General features: G+C 35.4%; 1 protein-coding gene across 5 annotated transcripts in view; it reads right to left on the reverse strand.

Moving 5' to 3' along the window:
* SEMA3A (semaphorin 3A) overlaps nucleotides 1–22,267 on the reverse strand; it is a 481,474-nt gene that overhangs the window by 83,386 nt on the left and 375,821 nt on the right. For all 5 annotated transcript variants that reach the window (XM_045052318.1, XM_003982709.6, XM_019825395.3 and 2 more), the window contains one exon: nucleotides 15,157–15,276. In XM_045052318.1, the coding sequence (XP_044908253.1) occupies nucleotides 15,157–15,276 (120 nt within the window). The remainder of the gene's footprint in view (nucleotides 1–15,156; nucleotides 15,277–22,267) is intronic.

The following is a 22,267-nucleotide window of genomic DNA, read 5'->3' on the forward strand; positions in this document are numbered from 1 at the left end:
TTTTTTTTAAGTGCTTGAAGCTTCTTTGAACCCCAGAAGTCACTGCCTGCACCACAGTTTTTTTTTTTTTTTTTTTTTGTAATTCTTAACCTTTAGCAAGAATGTAGTGGTGGGAGATTTTATGGACTATCATAAATGTGCTAGCAATTGTATTAATTTGACACTGTCTCAGCAGAATGGATTCAATCAAGCAGGGTAAGGTAGGTTCTACGAGCTTGACACAGAGGTCTTATCAATGACCATTGCTTGAAATTCCAACCAAGCTGTTCACGGGACACACCTGGCTAGTGCTTATATCTCCCCAGCTTAAATGGAAGCAAAAGCCACTAATTTAAAAAGGCTGATTAGAAGAATTGGAGAGTTTGGATTAGACCACATCAGGAGCAGTAATTTAACATAACTAATGAACACACACACATTCACTCACACACACACACACACACACACACACACACACACACACACACATTCTTGTGTGCTATAAATTTCAGCTGAGATGTAAGATAATCTACTCAGGGAGACTGGCACAAAACTATTATGTCTCTATGTCTCTTCTTTAACAATCAAAGATATAATATATTTTGTAACATATTTCAGTCTAGTCCTCAAATTTTAATGTAGGATCTCAAGAGAGTGCAGATTCTAGTTTAGTAGGTCTGGGCAGCCTCTGAGATTTTACATTTCTAACAAGTTCCCAGAGATGCACATGCTGTTCATCCAAAGGCCAAACTCTTAGCAGGAAAAGTTTATATCAACTAAGTTTTCAGTTATTTAAACTATGCATACACAGCACAATTCATTCTGTGAACCATTACAGGATAAAATCCTTTAACTCTGGCAAATCTTTGTTGTTGTTGTTGTTGTTGTTGTTGTTGTTTTTAAACAAATATACCTGTATTTTCCAAGTCTCTATCTAACTTGATAAACATTTCCTATGTGTGAAATCTTTAGCAAAGTACAGAAATACACAAATCTAAAAAATGGTAAGTACTATAATGAACATGTTAGAGAACAAAACTGAAGAGTTTGGAAGACATGGGTTTACTCTGTTTTCACTCAACAACAGGTAGTGACTATCCTCTTGTAAGTTGCTCAAATGTTATTACTGCAGTTTTCTATTTTACAGTGGTTTTGCGAGGATGAAGTGGTCTTACAGGAAGCACTCTGAACAGTATAAAATCCTATATGAGTACAGGATTTCAATTGTTCATGATTATTTCAATTATTTCCTTACCTAAGGACATCAATTTTCCAAATCATTGCTTTAATTATTATTAAACCTTCCAATATTCAGTATGATAACAATTTCACAGCATTTACAGTACGGTGGATCCAATTTAAAATGACTTCTGATGTTTAAATCAATTTTCAATATTTGTTCAGTGCAGGCAGTCCACTGAAACCGTTACCTTGTTTTTCTTTGTCAACTCCGTCCAATTGTCTCTGCTTTAAGAATGATTATGTATTTTGATTGCTAATATAAAGTTGTTTCCAGAGATACCTAATCAAGACTATTAAAGGTATTTTCTAAACCAATTTGATACTCCCAACCTAGTTTTTAAAAGTACAGGGTTTGTCATTTGATTTTAATAACACTGAGAAATGGTTTCAATGTCTTTAATATGGATTAAATTTAAGTTAGTTCTACTTTCTAGTTCATCTACTATTTCTACATTCTACATTTCTACATGAAATAACTATTAAAATATACATAGAACCACACTCAGCATGGAGCCTGATGCCGGCTTGATCCCATAACCCTGGGATCACGACCTGAGCCCAAATCAAGAGTCAAACACTTGACCCACTGAGCCACCCAGACACGCCCCTATTTTTAACCTTTTGAGGAACCTCCATACTGTTTTCCAGAGCAGCTGCACCAGTTTGCATTCCCATTAGCAGTGCAAGAGGGTTCCTGTTTCTCCACATCCTCACCAATACCAATTGTTTTTTGTGTTGTTGATTTTAGCCATTCTGACAGGTGTAGATGATATCTCATTGTAGTCTTGATTTGTATTTCCCAAATGATCAGTGATGTTGAGCATCTTTTCATGTATCTTTTGGCCATCTGGATGTCTTTATAATTAGGAATATGACATTATGAATTTCTATTAGCACTCAAAATACATAATCATTTTTTTTAAATTTTTTTTAACGTTTATTTATTTTTGAGACAGAGAGAGACAGAGCATGAACGGGGGAGGGGCAGAGAGAGAGGGAGACACAGAATCGGAAACAGGCTCCAGGCTCTGAGCCATCAGCTCAGAGCCCGACGCGGGGCTCGAACTCACGGACCGCGAGATCGTGACCTGGCTGAAGTCGGACGCTTAACCGACTGCGCCACCCAGGCGCCCCTACATAATCATTCTTAATGAAGAAACAACTGGAAATAGTTCACAAGAAAAAAAAACAGTAATAGTGTTAATGGACTGTCTGCATTATATATGTCATTGTAATAACAGGTTATAAAAACCTATGTTGTATTATCTACAGCTTTTCTGATTCCAACAGATTTGCATTTTTTTCCCTTAAAACTTAAAAGGGTTTCCGATTTCTCATTTTTTTTTAACTCTCTCATACACACATTCTCTAAGAAAAGACTACAGACGTAGAGACAAAAGATAGTCTCCTTCATAATTGTTCCACCTTGCTGTCATTTCATAGTAAAAGCCTCAAACAGTCAGTGGTTCTGATACTGAATCAAAGTGTGAAAATCAACTGAATAAAAAAATTTCATGTTTCACTAAAAGAAAAATAGAGAGTACGTCCTCCGCTTAAACAATGGTTTTACGATATTAGGACATCTTGTAAATACATGCATATGATCCTGTAGATATGCTACAACTTTTAGGGTTTTCATTTATAAAAAGTTCTGTAAGTATTAGCCTGAGGGCAGGGATTGCTCTTACTCAGCTGTTTCTTATAATAGTTCTTGGTACCCAGAGAGCGCTTAATGCGTGTAGAAAATGGAAGTTGCCCAGAGAAATATGTTGGTAGCTAGCAATTCAGTGTGTGATTACCAGTAATCTAGGAGGACTTACAATAGAACTGCAGGGGAAAAGGAGAGAATGGCATTCTATGTTAGTAACTGGGGTGAGTGATAAACTTAAGTTATGTACAGAGAAAGAAAAATATTGTTGAATGAAATGAAAAAGGACTAGACTTGGGGAAACTAAACATACGCTTTAAAAAACAAAATAAATACACTGAGAAACAGCAATTAAATCAGTTTAATCTCTGCCTAACCATGATCTATTTTTAATTTCCCATTAAAATGTAGCTATTTTAACCCTATCATGTCATATTACATAGATCTTAATTGTTTTGCTAACAATCATATATTAATATATAAAATGGTAATCTGAGTAGTTTCACGAATATATGTTCCGATAACACTATGTACTTCTATAAACTGTAAAAAAATTCCTTAATATGGATCACATCTAATTTACCCTAAAAACTTCAGGGTTAGACCTTGGTTAGATAGAAGACTTTATGGTGTCATTTGGAGATTTTTATTTTGGTGTGTGCATTACAAAATTTATTATGATAGACGTGTTTATTATGGTTGAGGGATGAAAACACAATCTAATTAGGAAGTTATTATTTACCATAGGAATTACTCTTTTCTTTTCTCCCTTTATCCCCCCTTCCGTTTTAGCTTTCTTTGCAGACTCTAACCAATGGACAGATCTCTGTTTAAAAAATGTATTTTTCTTCTTTATTATGAACTGTTTTCTTACCCAAGAAAACATGCAATAGTTCTAAGGAAGCAATTACAACAGCAATTGCTGGCTCAGCCTCCTCAGTTATATTAAAGTATATTAGAGGGGTGCCTGGGTGGCTCAGTCGGTTAGGCCTCCGATTTCGGCTCAGGTCATGATCTGACAGTTCGTGAGTTCGAGCCCTGCATGGAGGTCTGTGCTGACAGCTTAGAGTCTGGAGCCTGCTTCGAATTCTATGCCTCCCTCTCTGCTCCTCCCCGGCTCATGTTCTGTCTCTCTCTCTCTCCTTCAAAAATAAATAAAACCATTAAAAAAAAAAGTATATTAGAGAAAGTTTTACTTTGCTATTATCCCTGGAACATTCTATACTAAAATACTAGTAACATCTATTGATAACCATGATCCTTGTGAGAATGAAGAGTTTGGGAATTTGTGAGTGGATTAAGGCAGTATTGCTAAGTGGGGCTACAGTACATTTTTACAAAATAAAAATGGCAAAATTAATCAAAATGATAATAATTTTAGTAAAGATTCTACAAATCTTCGTGACATGGCTACATTCTTCTTACGTTCTACAGTCTCTGCTGTATCACTGCGAAATGACTGCTGCACTGCACAACAACAAGTTGGCCCTGTTAACTGTTTGCCATTGTTTTTCTACATCATGCTACCATGTTCCTAGCTCCAGCCAGTCTTTTCAATCGCTTTCTACACGTTGCTCTCATTCAGGAATTAGAAATGAAGAAGGAAGAAAATAAAAATAGTTTCAGCTTGGAAAAAACATGGAAAATAAGTTCACAGTTTAAGATTCATTAGCACACAATTATCTCAAGGTCTTTCAAAGGCAATTTCACTAGAATTTGGGCACTGATTGGCTGATCAGAGTTATAACTATAAAGGGATGTGATTTTTGTCCCTGTTTTTATTTATAGGAAATCGATAGCAATAACATCACAGGAAGGGCAGTCATCAGTTTTCTTATGGCAAGCGGCATTATCCCACTACTTTAATAATTTCTCTTCAATCAAAATATTTAATATGACTACTATAAACACAAGAAGGCGATTGATCAAAGGTATCCTATGCCTTGTTGGTTCCACTGAGCCCTATAAGCCCAAATTCTCTAATGCGAGTTGTTAGTATAACTAGATTTCTTTCCCTTTAATTCACCCCAAAATGTAATGTTTTATGGTAATCCATGTGTTGTTATTCTTTCCTGCCTTCAGAACTCATTATTTTCATTTGACTTACAAGATTGCTTTCTCATCTTGCAAAACAATGGTATAATTTGTTCATTTATTCTTGAATGTGTTTAGAAAACGTATTTTATAAAACAGCCATTCTAGGATACTAAGCAATTTAAGTGGCAGTCAGCCCTTTGATATCAGCCTTGGCACTGACTAGCTTTTACAGTCACTAGGCATATTAAAGTTCACTAAATTATAAGTGGGTCATAAGACAACGTATAAACTGAAAACACAATTCTGTACTGGCTAGAACTTAAATTCCATTGTATGCTAAACAGAAAAAGCAGTGTGGATCCCAAAGGGACAGTTCTATCTGCTGTCACCTATTTCCATACATATTCACGTTAGGATTTTATAAATGTATAAATGGGTTAGCTCTCTTTGATACTGAAACCCTGGCATCTTATTTATTAGCAATTAAATGAGCAGAAGAGATTATTTGGACTTACAGGAATTTAGACAAATTTATAAACATATTGAAGAGACACATTTTTGATGGGTCTCTTATGCTCTCAGCTTATATTAAATCCAAAACCAGTTTTAATTTAGTAAATCATCAAGCAAATTACTAAAAACTACACTTCTAATAAATAAAACATTTACATTATACTTACCTCAATATATAAATTAGTATTACTAATGAATTGCAATTAGTTTTAAACTATGTATCTTTATTTATTTTAATTTTAATTAATTAACTTGTTTATTTATTTTTTTTTACTGTTTATTTATTTTTGAGAGAGAGAGAGAGCACGCAAGCGGGGCAGGGGCAGAGAAAGGGGGGGTGGAAAATCCAAAGTGCGCTCTGCACTGACAGCAGTAAGCCCGATGTGGGGCTCGAACTCTTGAACTGCGAAATTATGACCTGAGCCCAAGTCAGGTGCTCAACCGACTGAGACACCCAGGTGCCCCTGCATGTTTATTTTTGAATCAAAATTTATACAGTACCACATGTATAGTGGTATACAGTTAAAAGTGCACAACTTATGTGATGATCCAAAGTGCTACAGGAAATTGAAAGATTGGGGCGCCTGGGTGGCTCAGCTGGTTGAGCATCCAACTTCTACTCAGGTCATGATCTCACGGTTCGTGGGTTCGAGCCCCGCATCGGGCTCTGTGCTGACAGCTCGGAGCCTGGAGCCTGTTTCAAATTCTGTGTCTCCCTCTCTCTCTCTGCCCCTCCCCCGTTCATGCTCTGTCTCTCTCTGTCCCAAAAATAAATAAACATTTTAAAAAAATTAAAAAAAAAAAAAGGAAACTGAAAGATTGATTAGAGCAGGGTGTGGGAGGTAGAGGTGGGAGCAAGGTGAAGGAGCTTTGATTTTCACTTGCCTCATTTCTTAAATCATATAGTGGCATAAGCAATTCTAACCTGAAAATGGTCTCTTAAAGAGTAAAAAACATACTTAAATCTTCTTACTAATATTATTGGGAAAACATTTTAAAGACCCTCTTCCTAGATAACATTTTGTAACTTATATTTAGTTGATATGTGAAATATAGAACATTTTAATGACTCTTCGTCATATGTAAGCAACTTAGTGTGATGAAGCTTAAAAACTGCTTTTTTTTTTTCATGGAAGCAAAGGAGTGGTAGATGTAATTTCATCAAAATGTACAGACATCACTAGGTAAGAAATCGTGCACGTACAGACTCCGGCTAAGGAAAGGGCATATGTCATCCTCACTTTACCTCATCAGTTCATTCTCGTCTTTCAGCCACTTTCACTGCTTTCCTAGAAAAATACTGGCTGCTCAGTTAAGTGAGATTGTGCATTCTACTGCATTTTTAGTGATGTGGCATATTTAGGTATTTTATGGTTCCACTCCTTAAAATTCTCGCATAACATTATAAAGCCAGCTAACATCAACTAAACTGTTTTGTTTTGGTAAGAGCCATCACTTTTGCAAATGCTTTATATGAATTCACTCATACAGAATCCTCATAACTATCTGACAAGGGAGGAAATATCATTATTTACATTAGAAAAAGGGGACATGAAGCACAGAAATCTTTTTATCTGCCATCTACAGTTGCTCAGCTCTTGCCCAACTCAAGGAGTCAGGCTCCACAGAATCTGCACTTTTAACCACTATCCCAAAGGTCACCAATGATGTCCACACGAGAAAAAAAACAAAAAAACAAAAAAACAAAGCTGAGCTGTGATAGAGCAGGACAAGCGATTTTCCTAGCATTCTCAGAAGCAATCAATGTCTTCTTAATTAATTCTGGAAAAATTGTTAATAAAGAATTAACCTAATGATTTCTTTCCATAAATGACGAATATTGCACTTACTAGAGCTAAGTTAACACTTGGAAAAACTTGGTTCATCATTTCATTACTTCTTCTGCTAATTTCGTTAAGCTTAATTTGATTAAAATGTTATTTGCTATTTTAATACTAAAGCTAAATTTTATTTATTCTTGATGTACTAAATGCTCCATGACAATAATCAACTAAAACAAAATAACCTGAGAACAGATTAAAAAAAGGCAAACATCACCTTCAGACAGGTTCACTGTATTAATCTGCTAAATGTGCATTATGTGCTATGTTGGGAGCCTGTAAGCAAATGACAGCAGAAGCAACCAAAGCTGTCATGAGCATTTACTGTATTATCAGATACTATTCTTATTAACCTACATGGACTGTCTCATTCATTCTCGGTACAACGGTATAGTAATATTAACCATGTTTTACAAATCGTAACTGGGTGATGAAAATAAGTAAATCGCCTCCTATGTCATACAGGTAGCAGATGGAGTACCTGGGATACAAACACAGTCAGTTTAACTCCAGAGCCTGCAAAGCAGATTGTTCAAGAATTTCTTACTCGGTATTTCCCAGAGTGTAAGGCAAAGTGGTAGTTCCCACGATAAATACGAGTACCTATGTGCTCTTGAGATTCAAAGCTGGAAAGATTAAAATCAATCAGTAGAGTGGTATGGTTAAATGAAAAAGAGAGTAAATCTGAGGACAACCAACTATTCGATTAGAGTATGCTAGTGTTTAACACTGGAGAAGTCATTTAGGATCAGAAGATAAAGGACTTGACAGGCAGCAAAATCTGGATTCAATTCACTTGTAAATTGAGAGATATAAATGATTTTTGAATGGGAAACTATTGTGATACCCGTAGAGCTGTTATTAGGGAGCCATCTGACAATGGTATCTAACAAGGAAAAGTATATATGGCTTAATGTTGTTAGGTAATCTAACAAAATTAAGTGTAAACAATAATTTATTGAGTGAAACAATTTTTAATCATCAAAAACTACATGCAGAATCTTTTTTTTTTTTATCCTAAGTTTGAGGATTTCCATTCTTGGCATGTTTATGTGATTTGGTATTTGTAAAAATAAACAGCACACCTATTTTCATGAGTCAACATTTCTCCTTAATTCAGGATTCATTTTATTGGGCATGTGAAGAGGACACCTCACGAGACAGAGTATATAAATGAGCAAACACTTCACCTACATGAAAAGACAGTTACTTTATAACTTTTTACTGTTTTGATATTTTTTGAGACATTATAAATTAAAACCTTCCAGTCTGAAAGCTCCTGAAATCTACCACTATGGAAGTATTTGTGTCAAGCAGACATCTAATAATATGGCAACTTACTCTTCCCACTAAGAGTGATTAGAAGGTAACAAGTGTTTTGTGTTTTTTTTTTCCCCAAAACTATCCATGCCATTAAAATTCAATGGCATCACTTGCTGTCATTCAGCTTTATCTGGCTAAAATCCTTTAATTCGCTAGCCCCTGCTGTTGGGGAGCTCTAGGCTCATCACACTTAACCTCTGCCTAGGCTTCTCAGAAAAGAATTTGTTTCAGTCCATTCATAGTTTCAATAGTTGAGCAAGCCACACGCAACTGCACACTGGTCTTTTACCCCGAGCACACTAATCTGATTGTTTTTCCACTCTACAAACTCTGGGTCAACAATCAAGCTGCCGCCAGAAACTAATTAATTTGCAAACAGGCTTCTGTTTTCACAGAGGGAAAGCTTTTGAGAGCCATGTCAGAGAGGCCGGTCACACCATGGTTACACGCATTGTCATGGCATCCACTTCTTTGGGTAAATCTCTTGCTTGATGTCACTGCACACATGAACCCAGATTACCCAGTCAGCAGTAAATCCCTATTGAGGCCCACTGAGCTCTGAATGTAGTGAGGCTAGAAGAGGAAATTGGTATAGACAGGCTGTGTATTCATTAAACTGATGGTAAGACTAGAGAGAATAATGTTAAAAACCAAGAAGGAAAAAGGGGGGCGGCTTCAATTTAAAGAATTTTCCAAGATATTGTCTCATTTTTCTACATTTCCATCGATCTTAATTTAAAAAGTGGGATTCCCTTAAATAAATGTAATGATATTTTGAAATGTTACTTTTCTACTCTCATAATTCACTGACAAATTTTGAAATAAGTGGTTCAAAGTGTGTGTCTAATATGCCATACTGGAGAGTTGTACCAGTTAAAAGTGATTATGTTCTTTACACAAAATGTGAAATAGAAAATAGGTCCTCAGAAAGGGAGACCAAGTAAAATTATATTTTGGTAACTTTTTGCTCTTTATGAAAAGAGAAATCATATTTAGTGAGTTTCTTAAATTTATCATCATTTGCACAGTAGAATAATTTCATGCTGTGTATGTATTTTTTAAAAAGATTATACTTCTGGGGGGGAATGCATTATTTATCAGGCTTAACATTTTTCTAGGTAATAGATTCAGGAGACAAAACCTCAGGTGACCACTATGTTGTGTTTAGGTACAGACTGTTTTTAAATATTATGTACCTTTGCTTCAGCATAATTTCAGCAGAAATAATCAAAAAATACTATAATTTTTATTTGTGACTCTTTACATCGATACCTCAGAATGTTTAATGAATAAGAATATAATTCGTGGGAGATGTAATTCAAAAGTTAAAAAAAGACCGTATCCCTGTTGCTTTTTTATAGGCTATGAAAACAAAGAGGACATTTGTGGTTGCTGTTGTTGTTTTAACTGAACGGTCACTCAACTTCTATGATAACTCATCTGCCCATATAACCATTAAATAAGGCATCCAGAGGGCTTTTTCCTCCAAGGTCAGCAAAATAATACTGACTTATGTAAGCCAGGAAATAATTCAGAATGGCATCGTTAAGAAGTCTGACATTATACAGAGCCAGATAATTCATTTTATTATTAAAAAAAAATCCAATTGGATACTCTGCCAGTTTATGCCTTTGAAGATGGCAGAATTAAAAGAGAGCATGGAAAGAGTTGTACAAGCGATTTGAGATTAGGTACCTGGTACTATGTAATATTAATTTGTGCTCTCATGGTTTATTTGCGGTCACATTTCTTGGTTCTATTTTCAGAAAAATGTCTAGTGGAGAAACTTGAATGTTCAGAGAACATGGAAACTCCTAGTGCACGACCGCAGAGGACAGCCACCCTGGTAGCAGTGGCACAAGTGAAAGGAGGTGGAGCGATGACCTGCACACCGTTTCAATCACAGAAAAGAGCAAGGGGGCTGGTCTAGCCACGGGCACGATCCTGTGAAGAAATTCCACTACAAGAAAACAGGTCTTCCTGACATGAATGGGAAGGCCTCACACTCCGGGCACTGTAAATAGGCCAGTTTGTGCTCACCGGGCCTTCGCTCTCTCAGGGAGGCATGTGGTTTCATATATTAAACCTGACTTGGACTGCCCTTTCACCCTGACTCAAATATAATCACTCACAGAATGGGTCTGAGGAAGCTTTCTAAGCGTGCTCCAGCCAATGGAAGTGAAGTACAGGATACTGAGAAAAATCACATTTATTAAGTGCTTACTATATGTCGATTGTTTGCTTAGAACTTTTTTACACATTATCACGTTGCCAGTTTTTCACTACTGTAAGAGGTAATCCCATTAAAAGTAAAGGCAAGGTGAAGCTTACTGTAAGACTGTAGTCTTTCCCCCATTTCATATTACGTCCCACCATCAGTCCTAGACATAAACAATACTGGAAACAGTGTCCATCAAAAAGAAAAATAAGAGTGGGTTAGCGACTATCTGCTCTAATGAATGGTTAACACATACAAGAAGGTAGCAGTGTTTACATACCAAATGGTTAAGAAATCATGACTGCAACAGCACCATAGACTTAGTTTTCTGACTATGAATATATAGAGAACTGTCCCTAATTTTCACACTCTTAGTAAGTTGAAATTGGAAGTGAAGTTTAAATGAAGTTAAAATGACATAAGATGGAGAGAATTTATAATGTATAAGAAACAAAACGGTGAATTTGGGCACATCGTGTCAAACTCAAACCAGTACATTTTTTGAAATCCAAGTTGTTCTAATACCTAGTAACCTTAAACTAGGGGCTAATTTTAAAAATCATATTTAAAGCACAGTTATGTAAAAATCAACAGATTCCTCCTCTTATGTTTCTTCATCAAAAATTGTTACTCATTCTGGGGCACCTGAGTGGCTCAGTCGGTTAAGCGTCTGACTTCGGCTCAGGTCACCGTCTCACGGTTCGTGAGTTCGAGCCCCGCGTCAGGCTCTGTGCTGACAGCTCCGAACCTGGAGCTTGCTTCAGTTTCTGTGTCTCCTCTGTCTGCCCCTCGGCCCCTTGCACTCTATCTCTTGCATGGTCTCAAATATAAACATTAATAAAATTTTTTTTAAATAAACAAAATTGTTACTCATTCCTAATTTTTCCTATTAAAAGGAAACTAAATTTAAACCTTGATTGATACTATAAAAAAAGGTGAATTTTAGTTGTTATCAAAATACTGGAATTCTATTTAAAAAATATCAAGATATTTTAAGATCTAATTCTAGGCAACCATTTTCGTTTATTATTTGTCTTCAGCAGGAATAAAAATTAAAAGTCACCTAAAATAGGGCAACTGGTGCATCCGAAATAACTGAATAGGTCTGAATTGATTTGAGAAAAGAAAAGTAAATCTTTTTCTTTGAGTAAAAGAAAAACAAAATTAATTTTAATAGGCCCAAAGACATTCCAAAAAGTACCTTGCTAGTATTTTTTCCTTCTGTCAGCACAAATGATTGTGTAGTCTATGCTGATGCCTTAGACTCATTTATTTTATGCATGAATATGTAAACATTATGTTTCCAATTTTATTCTGGAATGGCATTTAATTTCATGAGGCCTGTGACTCACACAATCCCTTGGTTCTATCTCAAATGTGTCCGTACCCTCCATCTTGCAGCAGTTCTGGTTTCTGCACCCTGTCAAATGTAACCTTTGTGCTAATTTGGTAAAATCAGTTCTCACGTTTAGTGCTGAGAGACTGATAACCGAATTCTCAAATGAACTACACATTTGCAAGATGAAGTACAGAGCTGTGGACAATGACTGCTTTCCCACAGTGTAAATTCTTCAGACTCAGCTGTCAACATGTAAGCGTGCAACACAAAAGCAGCTTTAACTTGATGACTTTTTTCCTCCAAGGCCATAAAAATGAAATGGATACTATAGTCTCCCTTATGTTATTCCATCTTCTTGGATTTTCTTTCGCATCGACAGTGAAAGCCTGTATGCCCTTTAGAGTTCTTAGTAGATCAAAGTCTCCTTGCTGAACAAAAAAACAAACATTTTTCCCTCCTACGTAACTATTTCGGTTTGAGAACAGAGCAGATAGCAATGTTGAAAGAGGTTTTTTTCCCACCATTTTGCCTCCATACAAAGACCAGGCTTAATAATTGACAGTGGATATTTCAAAATTACTCCCTGAGATTTTTAGAGTTTGGTTCTTTTATAGTTTTATACAGATATTATTATGGTGATTTCAGCATCTTTTCCTTTCCTTGGTGAGGCCGCTAATTTCTCATAAGGTCACCCACTATTCCTCCTATGACCCCCCCCCAGGATGGATATTTGACTATATGTCCAAACCCTTTTGAACACCACAGTGTCTGCGCTCAATTATGAATGATTTGAGGCATCATCTGCATTGAAGAGAACAAACAACGGGGAAGTGCTGTCAAACTTACTAAAAACTTGAGAGAGCAGGGAACAAGGGAAACTAAGAGAAGTGACTCTTTAAAGAGAAAGGGCTACTTAACAATAAGAAATGCTGCAAGAGATATTGTCCAAATGGAGAGACTGATTTAAATAAAGTGTACAGAAAGTTACCAGTTATCACCAACTGCTTTTGGAGAAGCAGTTTCATGGACTCAAACTCAGGTTTAAAGTTGGCTAAAGGCAGCATAAACTTCCCTAAATGGACTTAGATGCATAGGGACTTCATATCACACCATGATTAAAGGAAGGGTTTGGATAGAACAGACAAACAAGTCTTCCGTTGAGGGGAGAAAATCACGGAAGGAGAGATAAAGACCGCAAAAGAAATGTACATTGGGTAAAACTATGAAAAAAATATCAGTACAATTAAGTGGAAAGGCAGCGTGGTCAAACATGGAAGAGGCACACCACTCATTAATACATAAAAAAAATAACAGGATGATCAGAAATGTTGTTGCAGGAGGGCAGAGATGCTGAGCTAATGGGAGGTGTGTTTTATGTTTTCAGTAGTCACTTTAAAATAAGAGACATTTCAGGACAAAGATTATTATACACAACTCACGGTCTCTGGAAGTTTCAATGAAGCTCAACAGCAGAACTGTGATCTTTCTCTAACAAACCAATGAAAGAGAGAGGTGATGAAAGGAATTTTGGGTTCCAGGAAGGGCAGGAAAAACAAGTGTGGCAGAAGTTTGAAGAATGAGAATATTCAAGCATCTTAATGAGAATTTAGACGGTAACCCATGAGCTCCATTCTTGTTAATGAGGCAAAATAAAACGAGGAAAATTGTATTTATTTATTTTAGGCATATAAATTTCGTACATTTTCTCCTACACTAAATTTATTTACATACTAAAAAGAGAAAGAGAGTAAAAAAAAAGTATCTACTTGATCAAGTTGAAGCCAGTGCCTGAAGTTCAGGAAACCGGGTTCTTGTTACAAATCTTCTACTACTAGATTAGATAGAATCTTAGATAAAATATTAGTCTTAATTTCTTCACCTATAAAAACTGAGAGAGAATTTAAGGAAGATGAAAAGAGAATAAAATGAAATAATATAAAGTCCTGGGGTGCCTGGGTGGTTAAGTTGGTTGGGTGGCTGACTTCGGCTCAGGTCACGATCTTGCGGTCTGTGAGTTCAAGCCCCGCATCCAGCTCCATGCTGACAGCTTGGAGCCTGGAGCCTGCTTCAAATTCTGTGTCTCCCTCTCTCTCTGCCCCTTTCCCATTTGTACTCTGTCTCTCTCTTTCAAAAATGAATAAATATTACAAAAAAATTTTTATAAACAATAAAGTCCTTTGAAATTTTGAAAATATTAATGGAATACTACTTGGCAATGAGAAAGAATGAAATATATGGCCTTTTGTAGCAACGTGGATGGAACTGGAGAGTGTTATGCTAAGTGAAATAAGTCATACAGAGAAAGACAGATACCATATGTTTTCATTCCTATGTGGATCCTGAGAAATTTAACAGAAGACCATGGGGGAGGGGAAGGGAAAAAAAAAGTTAGAAAGAGGGAAGGAGGCAAACCATAAAAGATTCTTAAAAACTGAGAATAAACTGACAGTTGATGGCAGGGAGGGAGGGGAAAGTGGGTGATGGGCATTGACGAGGGCACCTGTTGGGATAAGCACTGGGTGTTGTATGGAAACCAATTTGACAAGAAATTTCATATTAAAAAAAAAGAAAATATTTTCAACATAATGTTATTAGCATTACAATTTTTTTAAATGTTCAGTAACGTATGATGCTCTCAGGGCACTATGAGAGACGTGGAGAAAAAATGTACTACACGTTGACATCTGTCGTGTTGTCCATGTAAGACTGGTAAGCCCTCTTATCTTTTTCCATTGCCTCCCTTCCGCAGCTCCAACCCAGATCTATTTCTTTCCACAGTTAACTGCTGAGAAACTTCAGTTTTGGCATGAAGCAAATATTTTCCTCAATTTTTAATCTCATCTTGCTCTGTTTTCCCTATTTTCTCACACCCACAGTCATGAAGTCACTAGCGCGAGTTTAAGCGCATACTAAATCTCAAGTCACACTGTTGGTACCGTACAGGGAAAGTTCTCCACTGACTACTCCAGTTAGACGTGTTACGTAACATGCTTGTGCTCTTGCACACACCACCTACCGTTGAGCCACCTGGAATCATGCTGCTCTGTTCTGATTGGGTGATGGTGCCCGAGAGTTCTGAAGATCGCAAAATCTCGCCCCATAAAATCAGCTGCGGTCCCGGAGTATAATTCTCCATCTACGTTGTGACAGAATAAAACCACATACATATACTTTAATTCAATTAAGGAAAGAAAAACAAAATGAATCAAAAGAAGGAAAGTCTCAAGTTATGACCCTGCTAGAAAGAACACAGATATGCTATCTGCATCATTATGCAATTACTCATTTTTATTCTATGTCTTTGTTGAAGAGTATTTTATTATGAGATCACTCACTGATTAAGCATCTACTCCGTAAGTCCTGACTTCAAATAACTGAGTAAAATATGGTTCAGTAGACATTACTAAGACCTAACATTTATTCTTTTCTACTATGATGCGAGACAAAGTGCAGAATACAGAGGTGTAAAGCTACTGCTGTTCTAATATCCTTATTTATTAGGGTAGGATATCACTGTAAAATCTTCTATGGCTTTTATTTTAATGGAAATTAAATTGTCAATGTATTTCCTTTTCAGTGGTACCTGAGTTAGTAAGATTTTACAATACTTTAGAAAGAACTAGTATTTTCCTCACCAATAATTTTTTCTTGCTTTTATTTTTGAATGTATCAGGTGGGAGAAGGGTTCTTAGTAAAAGTTATCACATAGTCTAAAAACAAGTCCATCACGTAGTTTCATATATTAAAGAAATGTATCTGAAGAGGAGGAAATTTTGATAAATATAGGTCATAATCTCCATAGTCAAGATTCTACTATGTTTTTTACTCATTTTTACTGAAATTAAATCAACTCTAGGTCAGAGTTTAATAAATGAGGAATCATAATCACAAGATTAAAAAAAAGGAAAAGAAAAAAGGGAGGAGAAAAAGAAGTTAATATTTACTGAACACCATTCTGTGTTTGCTGGGGAGTCATGCACTGGCTGGACACTTTCCAATTATCTCATTTAGTTCTGTCAACCACCGTGTGATGTAAATGGTATCCCTACTTAACAGTTCAAGAAACCCAAGGTTGCTCAACTGATGACTAGGATAGTAAGGGTAAAAGTTCAAACTCAGGCTTGTTTAATCTCAAGCCCCTTACACTGAACCATACCAGCTTTTAATAAACTGAAGGTTGTATAAAAATTATATTTTCTTTCCTTTAAACAGAAAATACCTCATATTATTTCATCTAGGAAACACAGTATTGCCTACTTACTTATAATGAATTATCAGCAAAATGAAACAAAAAATATGAAATCATCTTTAAATAAAATTACCAGTAAATTTAATACTATCTTGCTGATCATTTGGATAAGTTAATGTTTCTGAATTCAGTGCCTTGAAAATTAATCAGAAAATAAAATAGACATAGATAAATTATAACTTAAACATTTGTATAACACTATTATTTCCAAAGATTTTCATATTTATAATGAATTTCATATGTATATTGAATATATGAATCAGATTTCTCATGTGATATTCTTTGTTCACACCCTCAATTCTCACTTCCACATGAAGGTTTTATAATGAAAACAGGCATTCTCAGTGGTCTAACTCAAATCAGTTCCTTTGGTACAGCTTGTGGTTCTCTGAAGTGTCTCGATGCAACAACCTTTGGACGACGTCCAAGGCAGTGGAGAAGAGTGACGCAGAGAGAATCAGTGCATAACTCCAGGTTATAACTTGAAATATTACTAAATGATACCTTATCTTATGCACTTTTAGGATAGTGATCATTTACTTTGGGTTGTTGTGAATCAAGACAAATAAAAAATGATGATGTGACAATATATTAATGAATGGTACTCATATAACATTCTAAGCTCTCATAATATGGTATCTTTGGGATTTAAAGGCATCTTGTATTCTCTTCACTTAATTAAATATCAAGTTCAAATCTGACCTCTTCTCCCCATAATAGTTGCAATAATATTTTATCTGCCCACAAGGTAAAAAATAAAGCTTTTCTTTTTTGTTTGTTTATTTATGTTTACTTATTTATTTTGAGAGAGAGAGAGAGAGAGGGAGAGAGAGAGCGCGAGCAGGGGAGGGAGAGAGGAAGAAGGAGACGCCCAAGCAGGCTCCATGCTGTCAGCACAGAGCCCGACATGGGGCTCGATCCCATAAACTGTGAGATTATGACCTGAGCCAAAATCAAGAGTTGGATGCTTAAGTGACTGAGTCACCCATGTGCCCCCCAAACAAACCTTCTCTAAGTAAACATTCTATGAATGAGCTACCTATGAGTTTCAAAGGTACATGTTTATTGTCTCCTTAACTTTTACTTATATTTAATCACTATAATACTTTTATTAAGGTTACTTTTTTATCTTTTTACAAATAATTAACAGATGTAACAGATTTTTAAACTTCAGGTAAATTATTTTTCTTGAGATGTGTGAAGAAGAAGGTATTAATTAAAAATGTGTTGTAACAGGAGCCTAAAATGTTCATGTTAATTTAAAATATTTTCATGTTGCAACAGCTCTAATAGGATGCCTTGTGTCCTCTTTACCTTGAAAAATCAAAAGTATTAAATTATTCATTGAACCTCACTGACCTCTCAAACATGTGTTAGGTGATAAAAATCAGGAAAGGTGAAAAGAGAATCACCAAAAGTGAAAACTGAACAATTTCATATCAGAGTGTAGTCAGACAGAACATGTCCAATAGGAGGTTTAATCAGAAATGGAAGAGTAAAGAATGTCATTAATTATTCTTTTTTGGGGGTATGCCTGGGTGGTTCAGGTCATGATTTCATGGCTCATTAGTTCGAGCCCCGCATCGGGCTCTGTGCTGACAGCTCAGAGCCTGGAGCCTGCTTCGGATTCTGTGTCTCCTTCTCTCTCTTCCCTTCTCCCATTCTCTCTCTCTCTCTCTCAAAAATAATATATTAACATTAAAAACAATTTTTAAATATATTTTTTATGTCTCTTTGTCTTATTTTATTACATAATTGGAAATTAGTAGATTTAATCCCTTTCCCTCAATCTTTTTTTTTTTTTTTTTTTTTTGCTTGTTCAGTGTGAGTAAAATCCGTAATTATGGCTGCTATTATGTGTAAAAACTCTATTCACAGGAGAGCTGAAATAACAAAAACACCACCAAAAGAAAGTGTTACTTAGATATATAGAGGTATTTGCTTCTCTTACTAATATATGTACTTGTTTTATAACTTACACTTTTTATCCATTCCCACATAAGGAAAGCAAAAATCAATATAAATGAAGGCAAACGCAGAAAGACTGATTTTGTTTCCTTTTTTGACAATAGATAAGTAGATCATTTAGAGAAAGCAGAGAATTCTTCAGCAGGAGAGCTACTGATCAATTTAGTACTAAAAACAGAATTAAAGAACGGACTCAGAAACCAAAGGAAGTTTGCAGTTTAGGCACCAGTTGCCTCCAGTCATAGGAAATTCCCTCCCACCTGAATATTATTTTTAGCAAGAGTCATCTGTGAGCTGTAGGGCACCAGACAATTAAGAGGCCATGAAGGATACATTCTCATATTACCAATGTTCAATATCAGTAACTTTTTAAAGTAATATATATTTTAATAACATATTTTTTTTTATTTTTAGAGAGAGAAAGAGAGTGCACGAGTGGGGAAGAGGGGCAGAGGGAAAGAGAGAGAGAGAAAATTCCACGGACCCCAATGCAGGGCTCGATCCTATGACTCTGGGATAACGACCTGAGACAGTATCAAGAGTCAGATGCTTAACCAACTGAACCACCCAGGCACCACAATATCAGTAACTGTTTTTTATACCAGGCCTTAAATCAGAATTTCTGCTTAGATGTCAACTCTTAGCAGGGATGAATGCTCCACAGAAATTGTGCCACATATTTATTAAGCTGGCCCAAATGTACAGGTGTTAAAATACTCTAATCTTGCATTTTTATAAGCAAATAGTCAACTTAGAATATATACTATTTAATAAACTTGTGTATTTCCACTATGGATTAAAGACCTAGTACCTTTTGTGGCTATATAAAATGATCTAATGAAAACTGAGTATAAGAAATTTACTATACCTCAGTTGGCTTATTTTTGAACAAGCATGTTTAACAAAAAAAAGTCACCTCGCCAACTTCTTTTGCAGTTTCTAGGTCATTAATGAAGTTATCAAATTATATGTTGATTCTTGGGCATAGTGCTAATTTTCCAGTTTTCTGACCCTTAATATAAGTCTTCTTGAAAATCTGAAGTAGTAGATAGGTAAATGTTATCCTACAATGATTCAAATAGCATTATGGTTAGGATACATATTTTTTCCGTATACACTAAGCTACTAGTGAAATAAAACATGAAATTTATCCAATTTTATTAAATTGCTGGTACAACAGTGTACTCAATGAGTTGTTATATATATCAAAGTGGTTGTAGATACTCTAATAGTTTTTAGTCTCTACAAAAAACACCCTATAGCAAGTCTGATGTCTCAAAAAGAACACATCAGACTAAGAAAAACTAGTGCTGACAGATGTAACTAAGAACCTAAAAACTGTCAACTATGAAAGTTGCTAGTTGAGTATACTGCCATTCTTCCTTAACTGTAAGCCTTCTAAACTGTCTCTAAGGAAAGCATTCTTTACTGAGATGAACAAAAAGTTGAGTGAACTGCATTTCCACCATGGCAGAGTTACCTGAGAAGCATGTGTTGAAAACAAAAGTTCATATGTACTCTGGACTTTATGTTCACAGCTCAATATGAAGTAAAAATGTGGCTTAGATCAGTTAATGTATTGGATTACAATTCCTAAGAAGGGTGTGGTGAGAAGTAGAAGGTAAAAAAAAAAAAAACATTTCCTGATGAAACTGCAGCATTACTAACACAGGTGTAATGTGGGACATGGATGTTGAGCAAAAATCAAACAAACCTAAAGACAAGCCATTATGTTGTTAACACCTTAAGTAAATTCCACTCACAGAACAGCACAGTAATTAGAAACAGAGGAAAAATAAATTTATGTGTCTCTCTCTATTACATGGATACACACACAAAGACACAGATACACACACACACACACACACACACACACAGTGCATGGATGTAATCCATTTCTTCAGAGTAAAAAGGTGTGGGAATAATTTTACATTTTTACATTTACTGAACATCTTCTCTGTATGAATAAGTATAATGTGCTGGCTTCGTTATTTATATCGTACTTTTAAAACTAACATTTTTAAGTAGTTAATATGTGCATATGGCACAAAATGAAAAATATAAAATTTATAAGGTATCAAATCTGTCTCTCAGACTCTCAGACTCCTTTACAGCAACCACTATTACTTTTTTTTTTCTTCGTTTCCACTTCTATATATATTCCAGAAATATGTAAGCACTCAAATGTGATATGCTATTAAATTGTCTTATTTAGTTCTCACAACTAGAGGAATTAGAATGTCCATGCCATTTTACATATAAAGAAATTGAGGCTCAGAGAGGTTCAAATAATATTTTCAATTACAGTTAATTAACTTAGGGAGTACCTCTTTGATCTAATACCAAGTGAGAGCATATTCTAATGTCAAATTACATTCTTTCCTGGGGCAAGGCAGAATTCTAGCTTGGGGAAACAGATCATAACTAAAAGTCCTAGACCCTTGCCATAGATTTCAATAATATGATTTAGTGATGGATTATTTCTAAATTATTAGGACTATAATGCCTGGAGAAGACTTCAATAAGGAAATAAAACTGCTTTTCAAATTGACTATTGCTTTTATGTCATGAAAACGTGAGATGACACTTAATTAGTGAGGAAAATACAAGATTTTATTCTTGCAGCCACACCTGGCATTTCTTCTGAGCAGGGGAGAAACTGCTCTTCTTAATAAAAAAGAAATAAAGTCATTAAAATATTTACAGGTAGATGAAATAAAAATACTTAAAAATAAATACTGGAACTATTTCATATTGACAAAATGATTTTTATTAAAGGAGATTTGAAAAATTAACTTTACTAAGGTCATTTAAAAACTTAGGACCTGTTACAGGATTTGGAGACTTAATTTAGTAGCTATGCATGGCTAAGGAAAGAATCCATATGTTTTGTGGTCATCGGCTTAAAAACCATTTTGAAAAGAAGTTATACTAAACCTTGATAAATTTCATGAACTAATTTTTTAAGCTGTCATCTGGCTTTAAAGCTTATTACTGGTTGAAACTGCTTACTAGGGGGACTAGTGACATAAAAAGTATCTGCTGTCAGGATTCAGCTAACCAGTTTATAGGTGGTTTGAGCCAAACATGAAACTTTATTTCCTAGTATTGGGAACAGAAACAGCCCGGGACAACCTAGAAAATTTCTCTTATGTGCTGAAATAAGGAGAATATATTCAGTCTTTCGGGCAGACAGGCTTTCCCAACAGGCAATCTCTGACACACAATGTACTACCTGTATATTTCAGAGACAGTTCTTACTGTTATATGTAAAAGTTTGGGAAAATATTCATGTTGAAAAAACTCCATTAAATCATCAAGCACTCTTTTTAAAAAATCACAAGAGAAAATGCCAAAAAAAACCCACCAAGGGGAATTAAGTGTACTATGAGAAGAAGAATTTATGGTACAGTTATAAGGAAAGCAAGTAACAAAGTCACAGCTCTTGAATGAAAATGATGTTCCAGAGATTTTGAGGGATTTTCATTTTTCTGTACCTTGCTATTCAGCTGATTCAGAAATTAATTTATGTGGGCTTGAATAGTTTTCCTTGTCAATAAGCACTAAATACCTCTAAAAGTTTCTCAACTATTTGACCATATCAGAGAGGGGAGGTCTGGATTTCCATTTGAAAGCTGCTTCTTTTTTAGCCACACATCCTTTCCTCGATTCATGAAACTTCCATCATTCTCTTTTCCTTTTCACAACCCTAAACAGCTTTTTCAAAGAAATTCTAATATAAAACCAAAACTATGGAGTTTCATATTCTTTGTGGACTTGTGTGGTTGCATACCATATGAACTATGTAATACTTACTTGTCATCATCCTTTCTCGATGGAATATTAAAATAAATAATCAAGCAAATCCCCACTGAGAAACATACCACAAATTAAAGCTGCTTTAGGCACG

Source organism: Felis catus, chromosome A2 (genome assembly GCF_018350175.1).
Source record: "Felis catus isolate Fca126 chromosome A2, F.catus_Fca126_mat1.0, whole genome shotgun sequence".
NCBI lineage: Eukaryota > Metazoa > Chordata > Mammalia > Carnivora > Felidae > Felis > Felis catus.